Raw genomic sequence first — 17812 nt, forward strand, 5'->3', positions numbered from 1 at the left:
TCGGTCGAGTTGATCAATATCAAATCAAATCAAATTTGTTGTCTTTTTCAGACAAAAATATGATTTATAAATATATATATATATATTCCATCACACCTAAATGCTTTTTGATCCATTTTGATGTGATTGAATTATAATATTTTTTTACTTACCACACACCTTGAAGCCCATTGATGCATTACTGCAAAGTTTCCAGAAAATCATTCTAAAAACTCAAAATTCTAAAAATTTATCTTTTTCATAAACAGAGGGCTATTACAAGTATTTCTGAAGGGTAATACATGTTTTTCCTCATTTGGATCTGTGCTTGGGTTTCACAGGGTTAAAATATATTTTTTTAATTATTTGACACATTTGACTGTGTGAAAATCCCCATCAACATCGGTCAATTTAAACTAGAGATATCAGATTTTTTGCATGGGCTGCGTCTCAATCCATCAGTGTTTGTCAGACCATGAGACATCACGAAAATCGGTCTTCTCACGAACACATCTGTAGCTTCCGAACGGTTTGGCCTACTAAAATGACCACTCTATGGAAAGATAAGACTCTCACGAACATGATGAGGGTCTCCATTTTGCTCTACATCCCCCACAAGCCCTACGGTAGTCGTCTGAATTTGGTACCGTCAATGTGCCAACTTCTGTTTGTAGCATCCACACCGTTTGGGCTACAAACTAATGTGACCCCACTGTAGAAAGTGGAGATTCTGACGAACATGATGGTGTTCTCAGTTTTGCTCTACAACTTCCACAAGTGTCACAGGACTTGTCTGAATGTAACCGGTACCGGTAAACATTTTCTATGGAAGTATGAGGTAGTTTTGTGCCTACCCAAAAAATGGGTTAAATATGTGTATAAAAAAAACACAAATATCTCCTAGATATAGGACAGACACTTCAAAACCTTATTCTTTATTATTAATTGTTTTACTGTATTTTTTGCCATTCATTCAATGTGTTTCTATGGGCTATAGGGTTAGGGGTTAGAGTTAGGTTAGGGTTAGGGTTAGAGTTAGGGTTAGGGTTAGGGTTAGGGTTAGAGTTAGAGTTAGGGTTAGGGGTTAGAGTTAGGGTTAGGGTTAGGGTTAGGGTTAGAGTTAGGGGTTAGAGTTAGGGTTAGAGTTAGAGTTAGAGTTAGAGTTAGAGTTAGGGTTAGAGTTAGTTAGGGTTAGGGTTAGAGTTAGAGTTAGAGTTAGAGTTAGAGTTAGGGTTAGAGTTAGGGTTAGAGTTAGAGTTAGGGTTAGGGTTAGAGTTAGAGTTAGAGTTAGAGTTAGAGTTAGGGTTAGAGTTAGAGTTAGAGTTAGAGTTAGAGTTAGAGTTAGGGTTAGAGTTAGAGTTAGAGTTAGAGTTAGAGTTAGAGTTAGGGGTTAGAGTTAGGGTTAGGGTTAGAGTTAGAGTTAGAGTTAGAGTTAGAGTTAGGGTTAGGGTTAGAGTTAGGGTTAGAGTTAGAGTTAGAGTTAGAGTTAAGGTTAGGGTTAGGGTTAGGGTTAGAGTTAGGGTTAGAGTTAGAGTTAGAGTTAGAGTTAGAGTTAGAGTTAGGGTTAGAGTTAGAGTTAGAGTTAGAGTTAGAGTTAGAGTTAGGGGTTAGAGTTAGGGTTAGGGTTAGGGTTAGAGTTAGAGTTAGAGTTAGGGGTTAGGGTTAGGGTTAGAGTTAGAGTTAGGGTTAGGGTTAGAGTTAGAGTTAGAGTTAGAGTTAGAGTTAGGGGTTAGGGGTTAGGGTTAGGGGTTAGGGTTAGGGTTAGAGTTAGGGTTAGGGTTAGAGTTAGGGTTAGAGTTAGAGTTAGGTTTAGGGTTAGGGTTAGGGGTTAGAGTTAGGTTAGGGTTAGAGTTAGGGTTAGGGTTAGGGTTAGGGTTAGAGTTAGAGTTAGGGTTAGGGTTAGAGTTGGGGCCTCTCACAGGAGTCCAAACAGACTATCCTACGAGGCCTACTGACACAGACAAGAAGCTGGTCACAGACCAATGAGGAAATGTACTGTACGATACAGTACGATTCAGTACGATACAGTACGATACAGTACGATACAGTACGATTCAATACGATACAGTATGATTCAATACGATACAGTACGATACAGTACGATACAGTATTATACAGTACGATACAGTATGATACAGTACGATACAGTACGATACAGTGTGATACAGTATGATACAGTACGATACAGTACGATACAGTGTGATACAGTATGATACATTACGATACAGTATGATACATTACGATACATTATGATACAGTATGATACAGTATGATACAGTATTTTACAGTATGATACATTACGATACAGTATGTTAAAGTACGATACATTATGATACAGTATGATACATTATGATACAGTACGATACAGTACGATACAGTATGATACAGTACGATACAGTACGATACAGTATGATACAGTATGATACAGTATTTTACAGTATGATACATTACGATACAGTATGATACAGTACGATACATTATGATACAGTATGATACAGTACGATACATTATGATACAGTATGATACAGTATGATACAGTATGATACAGTACGATACATTACGATACAGTATTTTACAGTATGATACATTACGATACAGTATGATACAGTACGATACATTATGATACAGTATGATACATTATGATACAGTATGATAAGTACGATACAGTATGATACAGTACGATACATTATGATACAGTATGATACATTATGATACAGTATGATACAGTACGATACATTACGATACAGTATTTTACAGTATGATACATTACGATACAGTATGATACAGTACGATACATTATGATACAGTATGATACATTATGATACAGTATGATAAAGTACGATACAGTATGATACAGTATGATACATTACGATACAGTATAAAGGAGAAGATCAGGGAGGATCCCCATCCAGAAAGGTGCATTAATCTGTTCCATTGTCTGAATGAACTGAATAACCATTCTCTAGTGGAGGAGATCCAAAGCTATCTGAGCTCAGGACGTCTCTCCACAGAAAAACAATCACCTTCCCTTGGGTCAGCTCTGGTCTTTGTTTTACTGACTTCAGAAGAGGATATGGGTGTGTTTGACCTGAGGAAGTATTCCAGTTTAGAGGATGGTCTTCTGGGGCTGCTGCCAGTGGTCAAAGCCTCCAGAACAGCTCTGGAAGTACATTAGAAATCTCATCACCAGGAAGAAAACCCCATGTTTGTAAAAACAGTGTTTTTGGATGTGATTCATTTGGAGGTTGCGTTAGAGAAACCTGACAGACCACAACAGTACTTTCTAATTTGATAATGTTTGCCATTATCTTCTTATATATGCAAAACTTGTTGAAAGTGAGATGGAGACGACCTTACTGACAGATTCTGTGAAGTGTTGATTTGGGCCACTAACCGAAAAGTTGCTGGTTTGAATCCCCAAACCAACTAGGTGAAGAATCTGTCGATGCGCCCTTGAGCAAGGCACTTAACCCTAGTTGCTCTGGATAAGAGCGTCTGCTAAATGACGTAAAGTGCAGACTATTACGTGTAAATTCTTTTTAACACGCCTTTACATCCTTATATCTTTCTTAGACTGAATCAGTTTATCAGAGGGATGCTGTGAAGAGTTAAACATGAACAGCAATCAGGCCCTATTAAATGTAGACTCAGTGATACACAAAGTTAACAGCTGTAGCGGACTGACTGACTTTCCTCTGTGGTTGTCTTGCGGCTATTATATTGCAGCAGAGAGATGCTAACCTCTGTGCACACCAGGGTCGGGGTCAATTCCAATTTCATTTGAAATTCCAATTAAATTTGTGAATTCCCTCATGAAGTGGAGAATTCACGTTGAATTCAATTCGAATTTCAACAATCTTCAAGTTATGGAATTGAATTGGAATTAGACTGTTTGAGTGGTGACTCCTTGCTGTCCCCAGTCCGCCTGGCCTTGCTGCTATTCCAGTTTCAACTGTTCTGCCTGCGGTTATGGAACCCCTACCTGTCCCAGACCTGCTGTTTTCAACTCTTAATGATCGGCTATGGAAAGCCAACTGAGATTTATTCCTGATTATTATTTGACCATGCTTGTCACTTATGAACATTTTTGAACATCTTGGCATGGTTCTGTTATAATCTCCACCCGGCACAGCCAGAAGAGGACTGGCCACCCCTCATAGCCTGGTTCCTCTCTAGGTTTCTTCCTAGGTTTTCGCCTTTCTAGGGAGTTTTTCCTAGCCACCGTGCTTCTACACCTGCATTACTAGCTGTTTGGGGTTTTAGGCTGGGTTTCTGTACAGCACTTCGAGATATTAGCTGATGTAAGAAGGGCTATATAAAATAAAATTGATTGATTGATTGATTGTTTGAATTGGAATTTAAATGGAATTGTAAAAACATTGAATATTTGGAATTTAATTTAATTGGAATTCAATATTTGTACATTTCCCAGTTAATGGATTTAATGCTTTTAGTATAAAACATTTACTGCAGGATTTGTTTTAAATCATTTCAACTTGTATTTATTAAATGTTTTATTTAGGAGTGGGGCAGTCCCACTCCCTCGTGTATTGATTGTTTAAAGGACGGAAGTAGAAAGGAGAGATAGCAGCAGGCCAGAATCAAATACCCCCAAGACATGCTAACCTCTCACCATTTCAATAACAGGGGAGGTTAGCATTTTGGGGGGGGGGTATGATATTTGTGTATCTGTAACTTTCTCACTCATCATTATTCATGATTAATTCAGGATAATACGTAATCATGGTAGCATCCACATTGATGTAGAAGTATTTAGAAACATATTCTATTCTTATTTACAATTAAAGTGACTCCAAAATGACACAATACATTATTTACCATTAATTTCTATTGGGCACAAAATAATCTGAAACACAACCAAAGCAAACAGCAAATGCATCCAACAAGTTTGTAGTCACCAGCTTGATGTAATCATTGCATGCCATGAATATGGGACCAAATATGTAACTTCTGACTACTTTAATACACATAAGTCTTTTCTCAATACTTTTGGTCCCCTAAAATGGAGGGGGGGGGGGGGGGGGGACTATGTAGAAAAAGTGCTGTAATTTCTAAATGGTTCACCCAATATGGATGAAAATACCTTAAAATTAAAGCTGACAGTCTGCACTTAAACCTCATAGTCATTGTATCATTTCAAATCCCAAGTGCTGGAGTACAGAGCCAAAACAACAACAAATGTGTCACTGTCCCGATACTTTTGTAGCTCACTGTATCTACCTCAATTACCTCGTACCCCTGCACATGGACTCGGTACTGGTACCCCGTCTAGCAAAGTTATCGTTACTCATTGTGTATTTATTCCTTGTGTTGTTATTTTTCTATTATTTCAAAAAATTTGTCTCTGCATTGTTGGGAAAAATGTGGATCGGTCGAGTTGATCAATATCAAATCAAATCAAATTTGTTGTCTTTTTCAGACAAAAATATGATTTATAAATATATATATATATATTCCATCACACCTAAATGCTTTTTGATCCATTTTGATGTGATTGAATTATAATATTTTTTTACTTACCACACACCTTGAAGCCCATTGATGCATTACTGCAAAGTTTCCAGAAAATCATTCTAAAAACTCAAAATTCTAAAAATTTATCTTTTTCATAAACAGAGGGCTATTACAAGTATTTCTGAAGGGTAATACATGTTTTTCCTCATTTGGATCTGTGCTTGGGTTTCACAGGGTTAAAATATATTTTTTTAATTATTTGACACATTTGACTGTGTGAAAATCCCCATCAACATCGGTCAATTTAAACTAGAGATATCAGATTTTTTGCATGGGCTGCGTCTCAATCCATCAGTGTTTGTCAGACCATGAGACATCACGAAAATCGGTCTTCTCACGAACACATCTGTAGCTTCCGAACGGTTTGGCCTACTAAAATGACCACTCTATGGAAAGATAAGACTCTCACGAACATGATGAGGGTCTCCATTTTGCTCTACATCCCCCACAAGCCCTACGGTAGTCGTCTGAATTTGGTACCGTCAATGTGCCAACTTCTGTTTGTAGCATCCACACCGTTTGGGCTACAAACTAATGTGACCCCACTGTAGAAAGTGGAGATTCTGACGAACATGATGGTGTTCTCAGTTTTGCTCTACAACTTCCACAAGTGTCACAGGACTTGTCTGAATGTAACCGGTACCGGTAAACATTTTCTATGGAAGTATGAGGTAGTTTTGTGCCTACCCAAAAAATGGGTTAAATATGTGTATAAAAAAAACACAAATATCTCCTAGATATAGGACAGACACTTCAAAACCTTATTCTTTATTATTAATTGTTTTACTGTATTTTTTGCCATTCATTCAATGTGTTTCTATGGGCTATAGGGTTAGGGGTTAGAGTTAGGTTAGGGTTAGGGTTAGAGTTAGGGTTAGGGTTAGGGTTAGGGTTAGGGTTAGAGTTAGAGTTAGGGTTAGGGGTTAGAGTTAGGGTTAGGGTTAGGGTTAGGGTTAGAGTTAGGGGTTAGAGTTAGGGTTAGAGTTAGAGTTAGAGTTAGAGTTAGAGTTAGAGTTAGAGTTAGAGTTAGAGTTAGGGTTAGAGTTAGTTAGGGTTAGGGTTAGAGTTAGAGTTAGAGTTAGAGTTAGGGTTAGGGTTAGAGTTAGAGTTAGAGTTAGAGTTAGAGTTAGAGTTAGAGTTAGAGTTAGAGTTAGGGTTAGAGTTAGTTAGAGTTAGAGTTAGAGTTAGGGTTAGAGTTAGTTAGGGTTAGGGTTAGAGTTAGAGTTAGAGTTAGAGTTAGGGTTAGGGTTAGAGTTAGAGTTAGAGTTAGAGTTAGAGTTAGAGTTAGAGTTAGGGTTAGAGTTAGTTAGAGTTAGGGTTAGAGTTAGAGTTAGAGTTAGAGTTAGAGTTAGGGTTAGAGTTAGGGTTAGAGTTAGAGTTAGAGTTAGAGTTAGAGTTAGGGTTAGAGTTAGTTAGGGTTAGGGTTAGAGTTAGAGTTAGAGTTAGAGTTAGGGTTAGGGTTAGAGTTAGAGTTAGAGTTAGAGTTAGAGTTAGAGTTAGAGTTAGAGTTAGGGTTAGAGTTAGTTAGAGTTAGGGTTAGAGTTAGAGTTAGAGTTAGAGTTAGAGTTAGGGTTAGAGTTAGGGTTAGAGTTAGAGTTAGGGTTAGGGTTAGAGTTAGAGTTAGAGTTAGAGTTAGGGTTAGAGTTAGAGTTAGGGTTAGAGTTAGAGTTAGGGTTAGAGTTAGGGTTAGAGTTAGAGTTAGAGTTAGGGGTTAGAGTTAGGGTTAGGGTTAGAGTTAGAGTTAGAGTTAGAGTTAAGGTTAGGGTTAGGGTTAGAGTTAGGGTTAGAGTTAGAGTTAGAGTTAAGGTTAGGGTTAGGGTTAGGGTTAGGGTTAGGGTTAGAGTTAGGGTTAGAGTTAGAGTTAGAGTTAGGGTTAGAGTTAGAGTTAGAGTTAGAGTTAGAGTTAGAGTTAGAGTTAGAGTTAGGGGTTAGAGTTAGGGTTAGGGTTAGGGTTAGAGTTAGAGTTAGAGTTAGGGGTTAGGGTTAGGGTTAGAGTTAGAGTTAGAGTTAGGGGTTAGGGTTAGGGTTAGAGTTAGAGTTAGGGTTAGGGTTAGAGTTAGAGTTAGAGTTAGAGTTAGAGTTAGGGGTTAGGGGTTAGGGTTAGGGGTTAGGGTTAGGGTTAGAGTTAGGGTTAGGGTTAGAGTTAGGGTTAGAGTTAGAGTTAGGTTTAGGTTTAGGGTTAGGGTTAGGGGTTAGAGTTAGGTTAGGGTTAGAGTTAGGGTTAGGGTTAGGGTTAGGGTTAGAGTTAGAGTTAGGGTTAGGGTTAGAGTTAGGGTTAGAGTTAGAGTTAGGGTTAGAGTTAGAGTTAGGGTTAGAGTTAGGGTTAGAGTTAGAGTTAGGGTTAGGGTTAGGGTTAGGGTTAGAGTTAGAGTTAGGGTTAGGGTTAGAGTTAGAGTTAGAGTTAGAGTTAGAGTTAGGGTTAGGGTTAGGGTTAGGGTTAGAGTTAGAGTTAGGGTTAGGGTTAGAGTTAGGGTTAGGGTTAGGGTTAGAGTTAGGGTTAGGGTTAGGGTTAGGGTTAGAGTTAGAGTTAGGGTTAGGGTTAGAGTTAGGGTTAGGGTTAGAGTTAGAGTTAGGGTTAGGGTTAGGGTTAGAGTTAGGGTTAGGGTTAGAGTTAGGGTTAGGGTTAGAGTTAGGGTTAGGGTTAGGGTTAGAGGTAGTTAGGGCTGATGGCCGTACTGTTGGCCTTGCAGTGGGTGGAGCTGATGGCCGTACTGTTGGCCTTGCAGTGGGCGGAGCTGATGGCCATACTGTTGGCCTTGCAGTGGGTGGAGCTGATGGCCATACTGTTGGCCTTGCAGTGGGTGGAGCTGATGGCCATACTGTTGGCCTTGCAGTGGGTGGAGCTGATGGCCATACTGTTGGCCTTGCAGTGGGTGGAGCTGATGGCCATACTGTTGGCCTTGCAGTGGGTGGAGCTGATGGCCATACTGTTGGCCTTGCAGTGGGTGGAGCTGATGGCCATACTGTTGGCCTTGCAGTGGGCGGAGCTGATGGCCATACTGTTGGCCTTGCAGTGGGCGGAGCTGATGGCCATACTGTTGGCCTTGCAGTGGGCGGAGCTGATGGCCATACTGTTGGCCTTGCAGTGGGTGGAGCTGATGGCCATACTGTTGGCCTTGCAGTGGGTGGAGCTGATGGCCATACTGTTGGCCTTGCAGTGGGTGGAGCTGATGGCCATACTGTTGGCCTTGCAGTGGGCGGAGCTGATGGCCATACTGTTGGCCTTGCAGTGGGCGGAGCTGATGGCCATACTGTTGGCCTTGCAGTGGGTGGAGCTGATGGCCATACTGTTGGCCTTGCAGTGGGTGGAGCTGATGGCCATACTGTTGGCCTTGCAGTGGGCGGAGCTGATGGCCATACTGTTGGCCTTGCAGTGGGTGGAGCTGATGGCCATACTGTTGGCCTTGCAGTGGGTGGAGCTGGTGGCCGTACTGTTGGCCTTGCAGTGGGCGGAGCTGATGGCCATACTGTTGGCCTTGCAGTGGGCGGAGCTGATGGCCATACTGTTGGCCTTGCAGTGGGTGGAGCTGATGGCCATACTGTTGGCCTTGCAGTGGGTGGAGCTGATGGCCATACTGTTGGCCTTGCAGTGGGTGGAGCTGATGGCCATACTGTTGGCCTTGCAGTGGGTGGAGCTGATGGCCATACTGTTGGCCTTGCAGTGGGGGGAGCTGATGGCCATACTGTTGGCCTTGCAGTGGGTGGAGCTGATGGCCATACTGTTGGCCTTGCAGTGGGCGGAGCTGATGGCCATACTGTTGGCCTTGCAGTGGGTGGAGCTGATGGCCATACTGTTGGCCTTGCAGTGGGCGGAGCTGATGGCCTTGCAGTGGGCGGAGCTGATGGCCTTGCAGTGGGCAGAGCTGGTGGCCATACTGTTGGCCTTGCAGTGGGCGGAGCTGATGGCCTTGCAGTGGGTGGAGCTGATGGCCATCCTGTTGGCCTTGCAGTGGGTGGAGCTGGTGGCCATACTGTTGGCCTTGCAGTGGGTGGAGCTGATGGCCATCCTGTTGGCCTTGCAGTGGGTGGAGCTGATGGCCATACTGTTGGCCTTGCAGTGGGTGGAGCTGATGGCCATACTGTTGGCCTTGCAGTGGGTGGAGCTGATGGTCATACTGTCGGCCTTGCAGTGGGTGGAGCTGATGGCCATACTGTTGGCCTTGCAGTGGGTGGAGCTGATGGCCATACTGTTGGCCTTGCAGTGGGTGGAGCTGGTGGCCATACTGTTGGCCTTGCAGTGGGTGGAGCTGATGGCCATCCTGTTGGCCTTGCAGTGGGTGGAGCTGATGGCCATACTGTTGGCCTTGCAGTGGGCGGAGCTGATGGCCATACTGTTGGCCTTGCAGTGGGTGGAGCTGATGGCCATACTGTTGGCCTTGCAGTGGGTGGAGCTGATGGCCATACTGTTGGCCTTGCAGTGGGTGGAGCTGATGGCCATACTGTTGGCCTTGCAGTGGGTGGAGCTGATGGCCATACTGTTGGCCTTGCAGTGGGTGGAGCTGATGGCCATACTGTTGGCCTTGCAGTGGGTGGAGCTGATGGCCATACTGTTGGCCTTGCAGTGGGTGGAGCTGATGGCCATACTGTTGGCCTTGCAGTGGGTGGAGCTGATGGCCATACTGTTGGCCTTGCAGTGGGTGGAGCTGATGGCCATACTGTTGGCCTTGCAGTGGGCGGAGCTGATGGCCATACTGTTGGCCTTGCAGTGGGTGGAGCTGATGGCCATACTGTTGGCCTTGCAGTGGGCGGAGCTGATGGCCATACTGTTGGCCTTGCAGTGGGTGGAGCTGATGGCCATACTGTTGGCCTTGCAGTGGGTGGAGCTGGTGGCCGTACTGTTGGCCTTGCAGTGGGTGGAGCTGATGGCCATACTGTTGGCCTTGCAGTGGGTGGAGCTGATGGCCATACTGTTGGCCTTGCAGTGGGTGGAGCTGGTGGCCGTACTGTTGGCCTTGCAGTGGGTGGAGCTGATGGCCATACTGTTGGCCTTGCAGTGGGTGGAGCTGGTGGCCATACTGTTGGCCTTGCAGTGGGTGGAGCTGATGGCCATACTGTTGGCCTTGCAGTGGGTGGAGCTGATGGCCATACTGTTGGCCTTGCAGTGGGTGGAGCTGATGGCCATACTGTTGGCCTTGCAGTGGGCGGAGCTGATGGCCATACTGTTGGCCTTGCAGTGGGTGGAGCTGGTGGCCATACTGTTGGCCTTGCAGTGGGTGGAGCTGGTGGCCATACTGTTGGCCTTGCAGTGGGTGGAGCTGATGGCCATACTGTTGGCCTTGCAGTGGGGGGAGCTGATGGCCATACTGTTGGCCTTGCAGTGGGTGGAGCTGATGGCCATACTGTTGGCCTTGCAGTGGGTGGAGCTGATGGCCATACTGTTGGCCTTGCAGTGGGTGGAGCTGATGGCCATACTGTTGGCCTTGCAGTGGGTGGAGCTGATGGCCATACTGTTGGCCTTGCAGTGGGTGGAGCTGATGGCCATACTGTTGGCCTTGCAGTGGGTGGAGCTGATGGCCATACTGTTGGCCTTGCAGTGGGTGGAGCTGATGGCCATACTGTTGGCCTTGCAGTGGGTGGAGCTGATGGCCATACTGTTGGCCTTGCAGTGGGTGGAGCTGATGGCCATACTGTTGGCCTTGCAGTGGGTGGAGCTGATGGCCATACTGTTGGCCTTGCAGTGGGTGGAGCTGATGGCCATACTGTTGGCCTTGCAGTGGGTGGAGCTGATGGCCATACTGTTGGCCTTGCAGTGGGTGGAGCTGATGGCCATACTGTTGGCCTTGCAGTGGGTGGAGCTGATGGCCATACTGTTGGCCTTGCAGTGGGTGGAGCTGATGGCCATACTGTCGGCCTTGCAGTGGGTGGAGCTGATGGCCATACTGTTGGCCTTGCAGTGGGTGGAGCTGATGGCCATACTGTTGGCCTTGCAGTGGGTGGAGCTGATGGCCGTACTGTTGGCCTTGCAGTGGGTGGAGCTGATGGCCATACTGTTGGCCTTGCAGTGGGTGGAGCTGATGGCCGTACTGTTGGCCTTGCAGTGGGTGGAGCTGATGGCCATACTGTTGGCCTTGCAGTGGGTGGAGGAAGTCAAGCCAGACAGAGTTGTTATTTGCTCTGATTCATGTGCAGTGTTGATGAGTCTCCAGTCCTTTAGCTCACGTAGCAGACAAGACCTGCTTTATGAGGTGCTACAAACCCATGGCAGGATTAAACAGATGGGTATTCAGATAAGATTTACTTGGGTCCCAGCCCATGTGGGGGTGGAGGGGAATGAGGCGGTAGATGAACAGGCTAAACAAGCACTTAGTAGTGGGGATGTTGATGTTGACGTTTCAATGAGCAAGGCAGAGGCAAAAAGACTGATATATACAGTGACGGTGGAGAGATGGCAGGAGCAGTGGAATAGAGATAATAAGGGAAGGGATTTATTTAAAGTACAGAGGAAAGTCGGGGAGGGGAGGACGGCAGGAAGGGACAGAAGAGAGGAGGCTATTTTTACAAGATTAAGGGTGGGACACAGCCAGTTGAATAAGACATTAAATGTGATAGGAAAGCATCCATCAGGAAGGCGTGATTATTGCCAGGAAACAGAGACAGTGGAGCATGTATTGCTACAGTGTGGGCAGTATCAGAGGGAAAGAGAGGCTGAGATCCAGTATGAGGGAGAAGGGGATACAGGAAATTAGTTTAATAGTATATTGAGTAGAACGTCATTAGATATAGTGTCAAATATTTAGTTATCTTTATTTAAAAACAACGGGGCTGGCAGGTAGGATTTGGTTTCTCCCCGTCTCTGGCCCACACTCCAGTACAGTAGGTGGCGGTAATGCAACCTGTAGCTCAGTTGGTAGAGCATGGCGTTTGCAACGCCAGGGTTGTGGGTTCGATTCCCACGGGGGGCCAGTATGAAAAAATAAATAAATAAATGTATGCACTCACTAACTGTAAGTCGCTTTGGATAAGAGCGTCTGCTAAATGACTAAAATGTAAAAATGTAATAAGGTTGGATGCCAACCGCCGATAAACCCCACTGAAGGACAAGAAGCAGATCAGACTCCTCCTCATGACGTGCTCTCGGTGGCAGGGAGAATGTCCTCCTTTATTTTGGTTTTGAGGATATTTGTGTGTTTGCAAGCATTTCGGCTATTTATAAAACATATTATGTGATTTGCTTTTTTTTAGAGCAGGTAGTAATTCTGTTTTTTTTTCTCAGTTAACTTAGCGCGGTCCATCGCTTATTGCAGACTCACTCAGATGTACTTAGGGAGAGGGGAAGTGAATGAAATGTCAAGCTAGCCAGCCAGGTAGCTTCCAATGCTCTGCCAGCCAGCTAACGTTAGCTTACAACTTGCTAGCAAGAAAATATCGTATCCCAATCATGAGTGAAGAGGAGAGATCCTCATCAGCGGGTAACAACAATACGGACTCAAGCATTCTACTCACCAAGGACGGACAGACGTACTACGTTGACAAGAGCGGTGTTGTCGACAGCAGAAATGTAGTCACGCCGCAAGAGTCGGACAGTAACGTGTTCTCGTACGACATGGATGATGCCGACGAGGAGAGCGATGTTTTGGACACCTCGGACCCGCGGTATAGCGCTGCGAGCCCCGAAGAACTCAACGACGACGACGAAGAAGGGTTCGGGGACAACGATAACATTTCGAAGACGTGCACATACGACGGCTGCACGGAGACTACGACCCAGGTTGCCAAGCAGCGGAAGCCGTGGATGTGTAAGAAGCACCGCAACAAGATGTACAAAGACAAGTATAAGAAGAAGAAGAGCGACCAGGCTATGTCCAGTGGGAAACAAGATGTAAGAATGTACCTGGCTGACACACAAAACATACACACACGTGTTGCTTTCTTTTACATGGCCTTCTAAGCTGGTGCAGGAAACCCACAATATGTGCATGCTTTGTTACAGCCCAGTACTAATCCATATAATCCAGCTAATCATCACATATTTGTTTTAGTTGTCAGTTATATTAGTACAGGGCTGGAACAAAACCCTGATGTGGATCCCCGGGACTAGGACGGGAAAGTTTTGGTTTAGTCTAAACAATGAGATGGTTATAAATTGGACTGTACTGTGTGTGTGTGTGTGTGACTGCCTGTGCATGCATCTTTCTGTGTGTGTGTGTGTGTGTGTGTGTGTGTGTGTGTGTGTGTGTGTGTGTGCGTATGCTTGTGTGTGTTGATCAGGAGAGCTTGGAGGAGAGGCCTGTATCTGTGAACAAGCAGCATCTCGGCGCCATGGGGGACCGGCCAGCCAGACCCTCCCTCATCGAACAGGTGCTCAACCAGAAGAGACTGGTGAGTCATTCACACACAGTTAATACAGACAGACTGACAGACAGACTGACAGACAGACAGACAGACATACAGTTAATAAAGACTGACAGACACAGACTGACTGACATACAGATAATACAGACAGACAGACAGACAGACAGACAGACAGACAGACACAGATAGTTAATACAGACAGACAGACAGACAGACACAGATAGTTAATACAGCCAGACAGATAGTTAATACAGTTATATAGATAGTTAATACAGTCATACAGATAGTTAATACAGACTGACAGACAGACAGACAGACAGACACAGATAGTTAATACAGCCAGACAGATAGTTAATACAGCCAGACAGATAGTTAATACAGTCATACAGATAGTTAATACAGTCATACAGATAGTAAATACTGCTGTAGTTATGCTAGTTCACAAACATATCTAGCTGTTGCAAAATGTGTCTCAATTATGAATTCAGACAATGCATTACACATAAAACTAACGTCGGTTTTCTCTCTCTCTGTCTGTCTTGCTATGTTCTGTGTGTGTGTGTGTGTGTCTACGTGCTGTATGCATCCGTGTGTGTGTGTGTGTGTGTGTGTGTGTCTACGTGCTGTATGCATCCGTGTGTGTGTGTGTGTGTGTGTGTGTGTGTGTGTGTGTGTGTGTGTGTGTGTGTGTCTACGTGCTGTATGCATCCGTGTGTGTGTGTGTGTGTGTGTGTCTACGCGCTGTATGCATCCGTGTGTGTGTGTGTGTGTGTGTGTGTGTGTGTTCTGTCCTCAGTCTCTGCTGAGGAGTCCTGAGGTGATCATGTTTCTACAGCAGCATCAGCGTCTCCTGGCCACCCAGAGCCTCAGCCAGTCACAGCCTCACTTCCAGGGCTGCTAATGGCAACAGGGGAGGGGCCAGCCCCTCTGGGTGTTCTGCCAACTCATTCTGAAACTATTCCCTGATTCGGACAGGAGAAGGACCATAGAGATCCTATTAACTAACATCGCGTGTAATTCCTAATTCTGTGAGAAGGACAGAGTCGTTACCGTGGAATTAGAATACTAGAATCGACATGAACCTTCTTATGATGGGGTAAAGGTCGGCCGTTTTGGTCAGGGAGTTGGTCAACCGTGGTTTGCCAGTGCTGTGATGAGATATTGTATAAAACAATGACTTTGAAGAAATTATCTGCACTGTATGTTTGTTAGCCAGCCAGTTTTAGAGGAATGGTTCAATAAATGTTTTTTAATTAACTGCCAATATGCCAACATTCCATTCAAACAATGCAGTTAATCCACAGCCATACACTGGCTAAAATCAGTTGATGATAGGATTTAGACAAGTTGTACATGCAACAAGTACTGATATTGTATCATATAATAGCATTTTTTTTTTGTGACATTTAAGATCTGTTTACATATATTTTAGAGGTTATTTATACAGAAAATGTGTATAAAATCAGTATAAACTGTATTTCAAATGATATGAAAATAGTTTACGTTGACAATAATTAAATTGCACAACTTCTAATATATCACGTCTTACTTTTATTTTCCTACATAAGTAAAATCAGGAAATGGATCAGCTGTGCCTCGACTGCTGTGCATTCCAATTAGACTGGGTTGTATTTCTCCCTGACCAAAATGGCTGCCATGTCGTTCTATTCTAGAACTTCGAGGGATTATGACATAGTCCCTTCTAGTAATTTAATAGGATCTCTACGGCCCTTACCACCCAGGAACTGCACTCTTATCATCAATAACTGAGCTTCCATGATCAATCAATCAATTAATCATTTATACCACACTTGAAGCTGTTAGAGTGAAACATGTTTATGTTGTTGGTACTATCAGCTAAAAAGGGAAGTCATTGTTTCAATGTTGTTTTATTTTGTATTATCAGCTATGTACTTATGTTGTTAGCTATTTAGTAAGTTATTACAAGAGGACCGGTCTTGGCGTCTTGCCCAATTTTATTTCATGTTATTTTAAAAACAGACTTATTTAACAAACAGATACTAAAAGTGAAGGATATCATTTTATAAACTTCTGCTGATAACTAGGCAGCTAATACTAGTGTGGTTGTTAAATGGCTAATTTATCAAGTCTGAATTCACTATCAGTTTGCTATCAGTTTGTCTGTTTTTACATGTGACAATCATGCTTTATGGCGTACGCGTGTGTGTGTGTGTGCGTTCATGCACGCCATAGCATGTGGTTTCTGAACTGGTTACAAATGCTCAAGAGCTACTGTGTCATTGCGTTACGTCGGATAGCGTGACGATTCCGCCTGAGACGAGCGTCGCGTAGGACTCCACCTGACGTTAATGCTATAACCAGTTGTGATGTGTGTATTCTGCATCTTGGGGTAGAAGTTGTACCCCAAACCACAGATCTAGGATCAGATTACTGTGCCATAATACTCATATTTATCATTAAGCCATGTTATATCAGGGGGTTGGGGTGAAATTCCAATTCTCTTCAATGCTTTTCGATGAGGAGAGTTTGGAATTGGAATTGAAATTAGGTTTACTTTCTGAATTGACTGGAATTGACCCCAACCCTGATGTAAACCCTATGCAAGAATACATCTTATCAACTGGCTACACAAAATGGGCATCCTGCCTTGAGACAAATTGCGGGGCTGCACATATTTGTGCTACGCAGGTAAATATAATTTAGCGTTATTTGGTATAAATTGGGCTTTAGGGAGATAGAAAGATATCTAACCTTGGAATCAGTGGGTATTGGGGCAACTTCGACCTACTAGTCATCTATAGGAAACCCCGTTCCTGGTACCGCAGGATTTTGTTCCAACTAGGCACCACACCTGACCAACTGAGATAATTGATCAGTTCAGTGATTGCCTAAATTCAACACACACCTGTTCTTCCTGGTCGGTAAATCATAAACATGAAGCGCCTGTGGTACTCCAGGACCAGGGTTGCCTTGTTACAATGATATATCTTCTATTTCCCCTGTGAACATCGAATGAGAATAATGATGAACATGATGGTCCTCAGGCTGTGCCTAATGAAATCCATTAAACGAGGTGTCTGACCATGTATCGAGAGTGTTTTCTAGTGTTCGCTATGCTTGTAAGAACCACTAGTACAACAACTAGAATCTAGGCCAGGATTCAATCCAATTGCACATTACGATTGTGCCTTTTAAAGGTAATTCGCAGAGATCCCATTCTTGGTAAACACTGCATATAAAATAACCTTTAAATAAACAATCGACTTGACTCCTGGCCTTATTCACAGAGATCAGTAGTATAATGAGAATAGTTCATCAGTGTATAATAAATAAATTACACATAAAACTAAAAAATACTTAATAGTACTTCAAATGGGAAGAAAAAAAGCTTTAATGAAATAAGCTAAACGAATGTCATTACACATTAGTAAAAGTAAAGAAACCATTACACATTAGTAAACTTGAAGTAAAGAAACCATTACACAATAGTAAACATGTTTCCATATAAAACACCACAGTATACATGGACATATAAATCTCTATTAGTACTTACTGTAAATGTATATCCCATGTTTCCTTGATGCGTCTCAAATTTGTATTTGTATTTATTAGGGATCCCCATTAGCTGCTGCCAAGGCAGCAGCTACTCTTCCTGGGGTCCAAACATATTAAAGCACTTACATTACATATAAAACAGTACATCATATACCATTATTACACCACTACCTATCTACAATACAAAATGTTTAATACCACCATACAACAATATCACAATGTGTGCGTATGCATCTGTCTATACCCTTGTGTGTGTCTCTTCACGGTCCCCGTTGTTCCATAAGGTGTATTTTTACCTGTTTTTTAAATCTGATTCTACTGTTTGCATCAGTTACCTGATGTGGAATAGAGTTCCATGTAGTCATGGCTCTATGTAGTACTGTGCGCCTCCCATAGTCTGTTCTGGACTTGGGGACTGTGAAGAGACCTCTGGTGGCATGTCTTGTGGGGTATGCATGGGTGTCCGAGC

The 17812-nt window shown here is 43.6% G+C and overlaps 1 protein-coding gene across 1 annotated transcript; it reads left to right on the top strand.

Moving 5' to 3' along the window:
- The first annotated feature begins 12584 nt into the window (after nucleotides 1–12584).
- LOC311119043 (uncharacterized protein) lies at nucleotides 12585–16874 on the top strand. The gene is made up of 3 exons (XM_084193800.1): nucleotides 12585–13333; nucleotides 13723–13833; nucleotides 14603–16874. The coding sequence occupies exons 1-3, from the start codon at nucleotides 12794–12796 to the stop codon at nucleotides 14705–14707; spliced, it is 756 nt and encodes a 251-aa protein (XP_084049926.1). The 5' UTR covers nucleotides 12585–12793; the 3' UTR covers nucleotides 14708–16874.
- The last annotated feature ends 938 nt before the right edge of the window (nucleotides 16875–17812 follow it).

The sequence above is a fragment of the Coregonus lavaretus genome, assembly GCF_964263955.1.
Source record: "Coregonus lavaretus genome assembly, contig: HAP1_SCAFFOLD_513, whole genome shotgun sequence".
NCBI lineage: Eukaryota > Metazoa > Chordata > Actinopteri > Salmoniformes > Salmonidae > Coregonus > Coregonus lavaretus.

Coding starts and splice junctions, on each gene's coding strand:
- LOC311119043 (XM_084193800.1), top strand. CDS start 12,794: ATGAAATGTCAAGCTAGCCAGCCAGGTAGCTTCCAATGCTCTGCCAGC. Junction 13,334..13,722: donor TGTCCAGTGGGAAACAAGAT/GTAAGAATGTAC, acceptor TGTGTTGATCAG/GAGAGCTTGGAGGAGAGGCC. Junction 13,834..14,602: donor TGCTCAACCAGAAGAGACTG/GTGAGTCATTCA, acceptor TTCTGTCCTCAG/TCTCTGCTGAGGAGTCCTGA.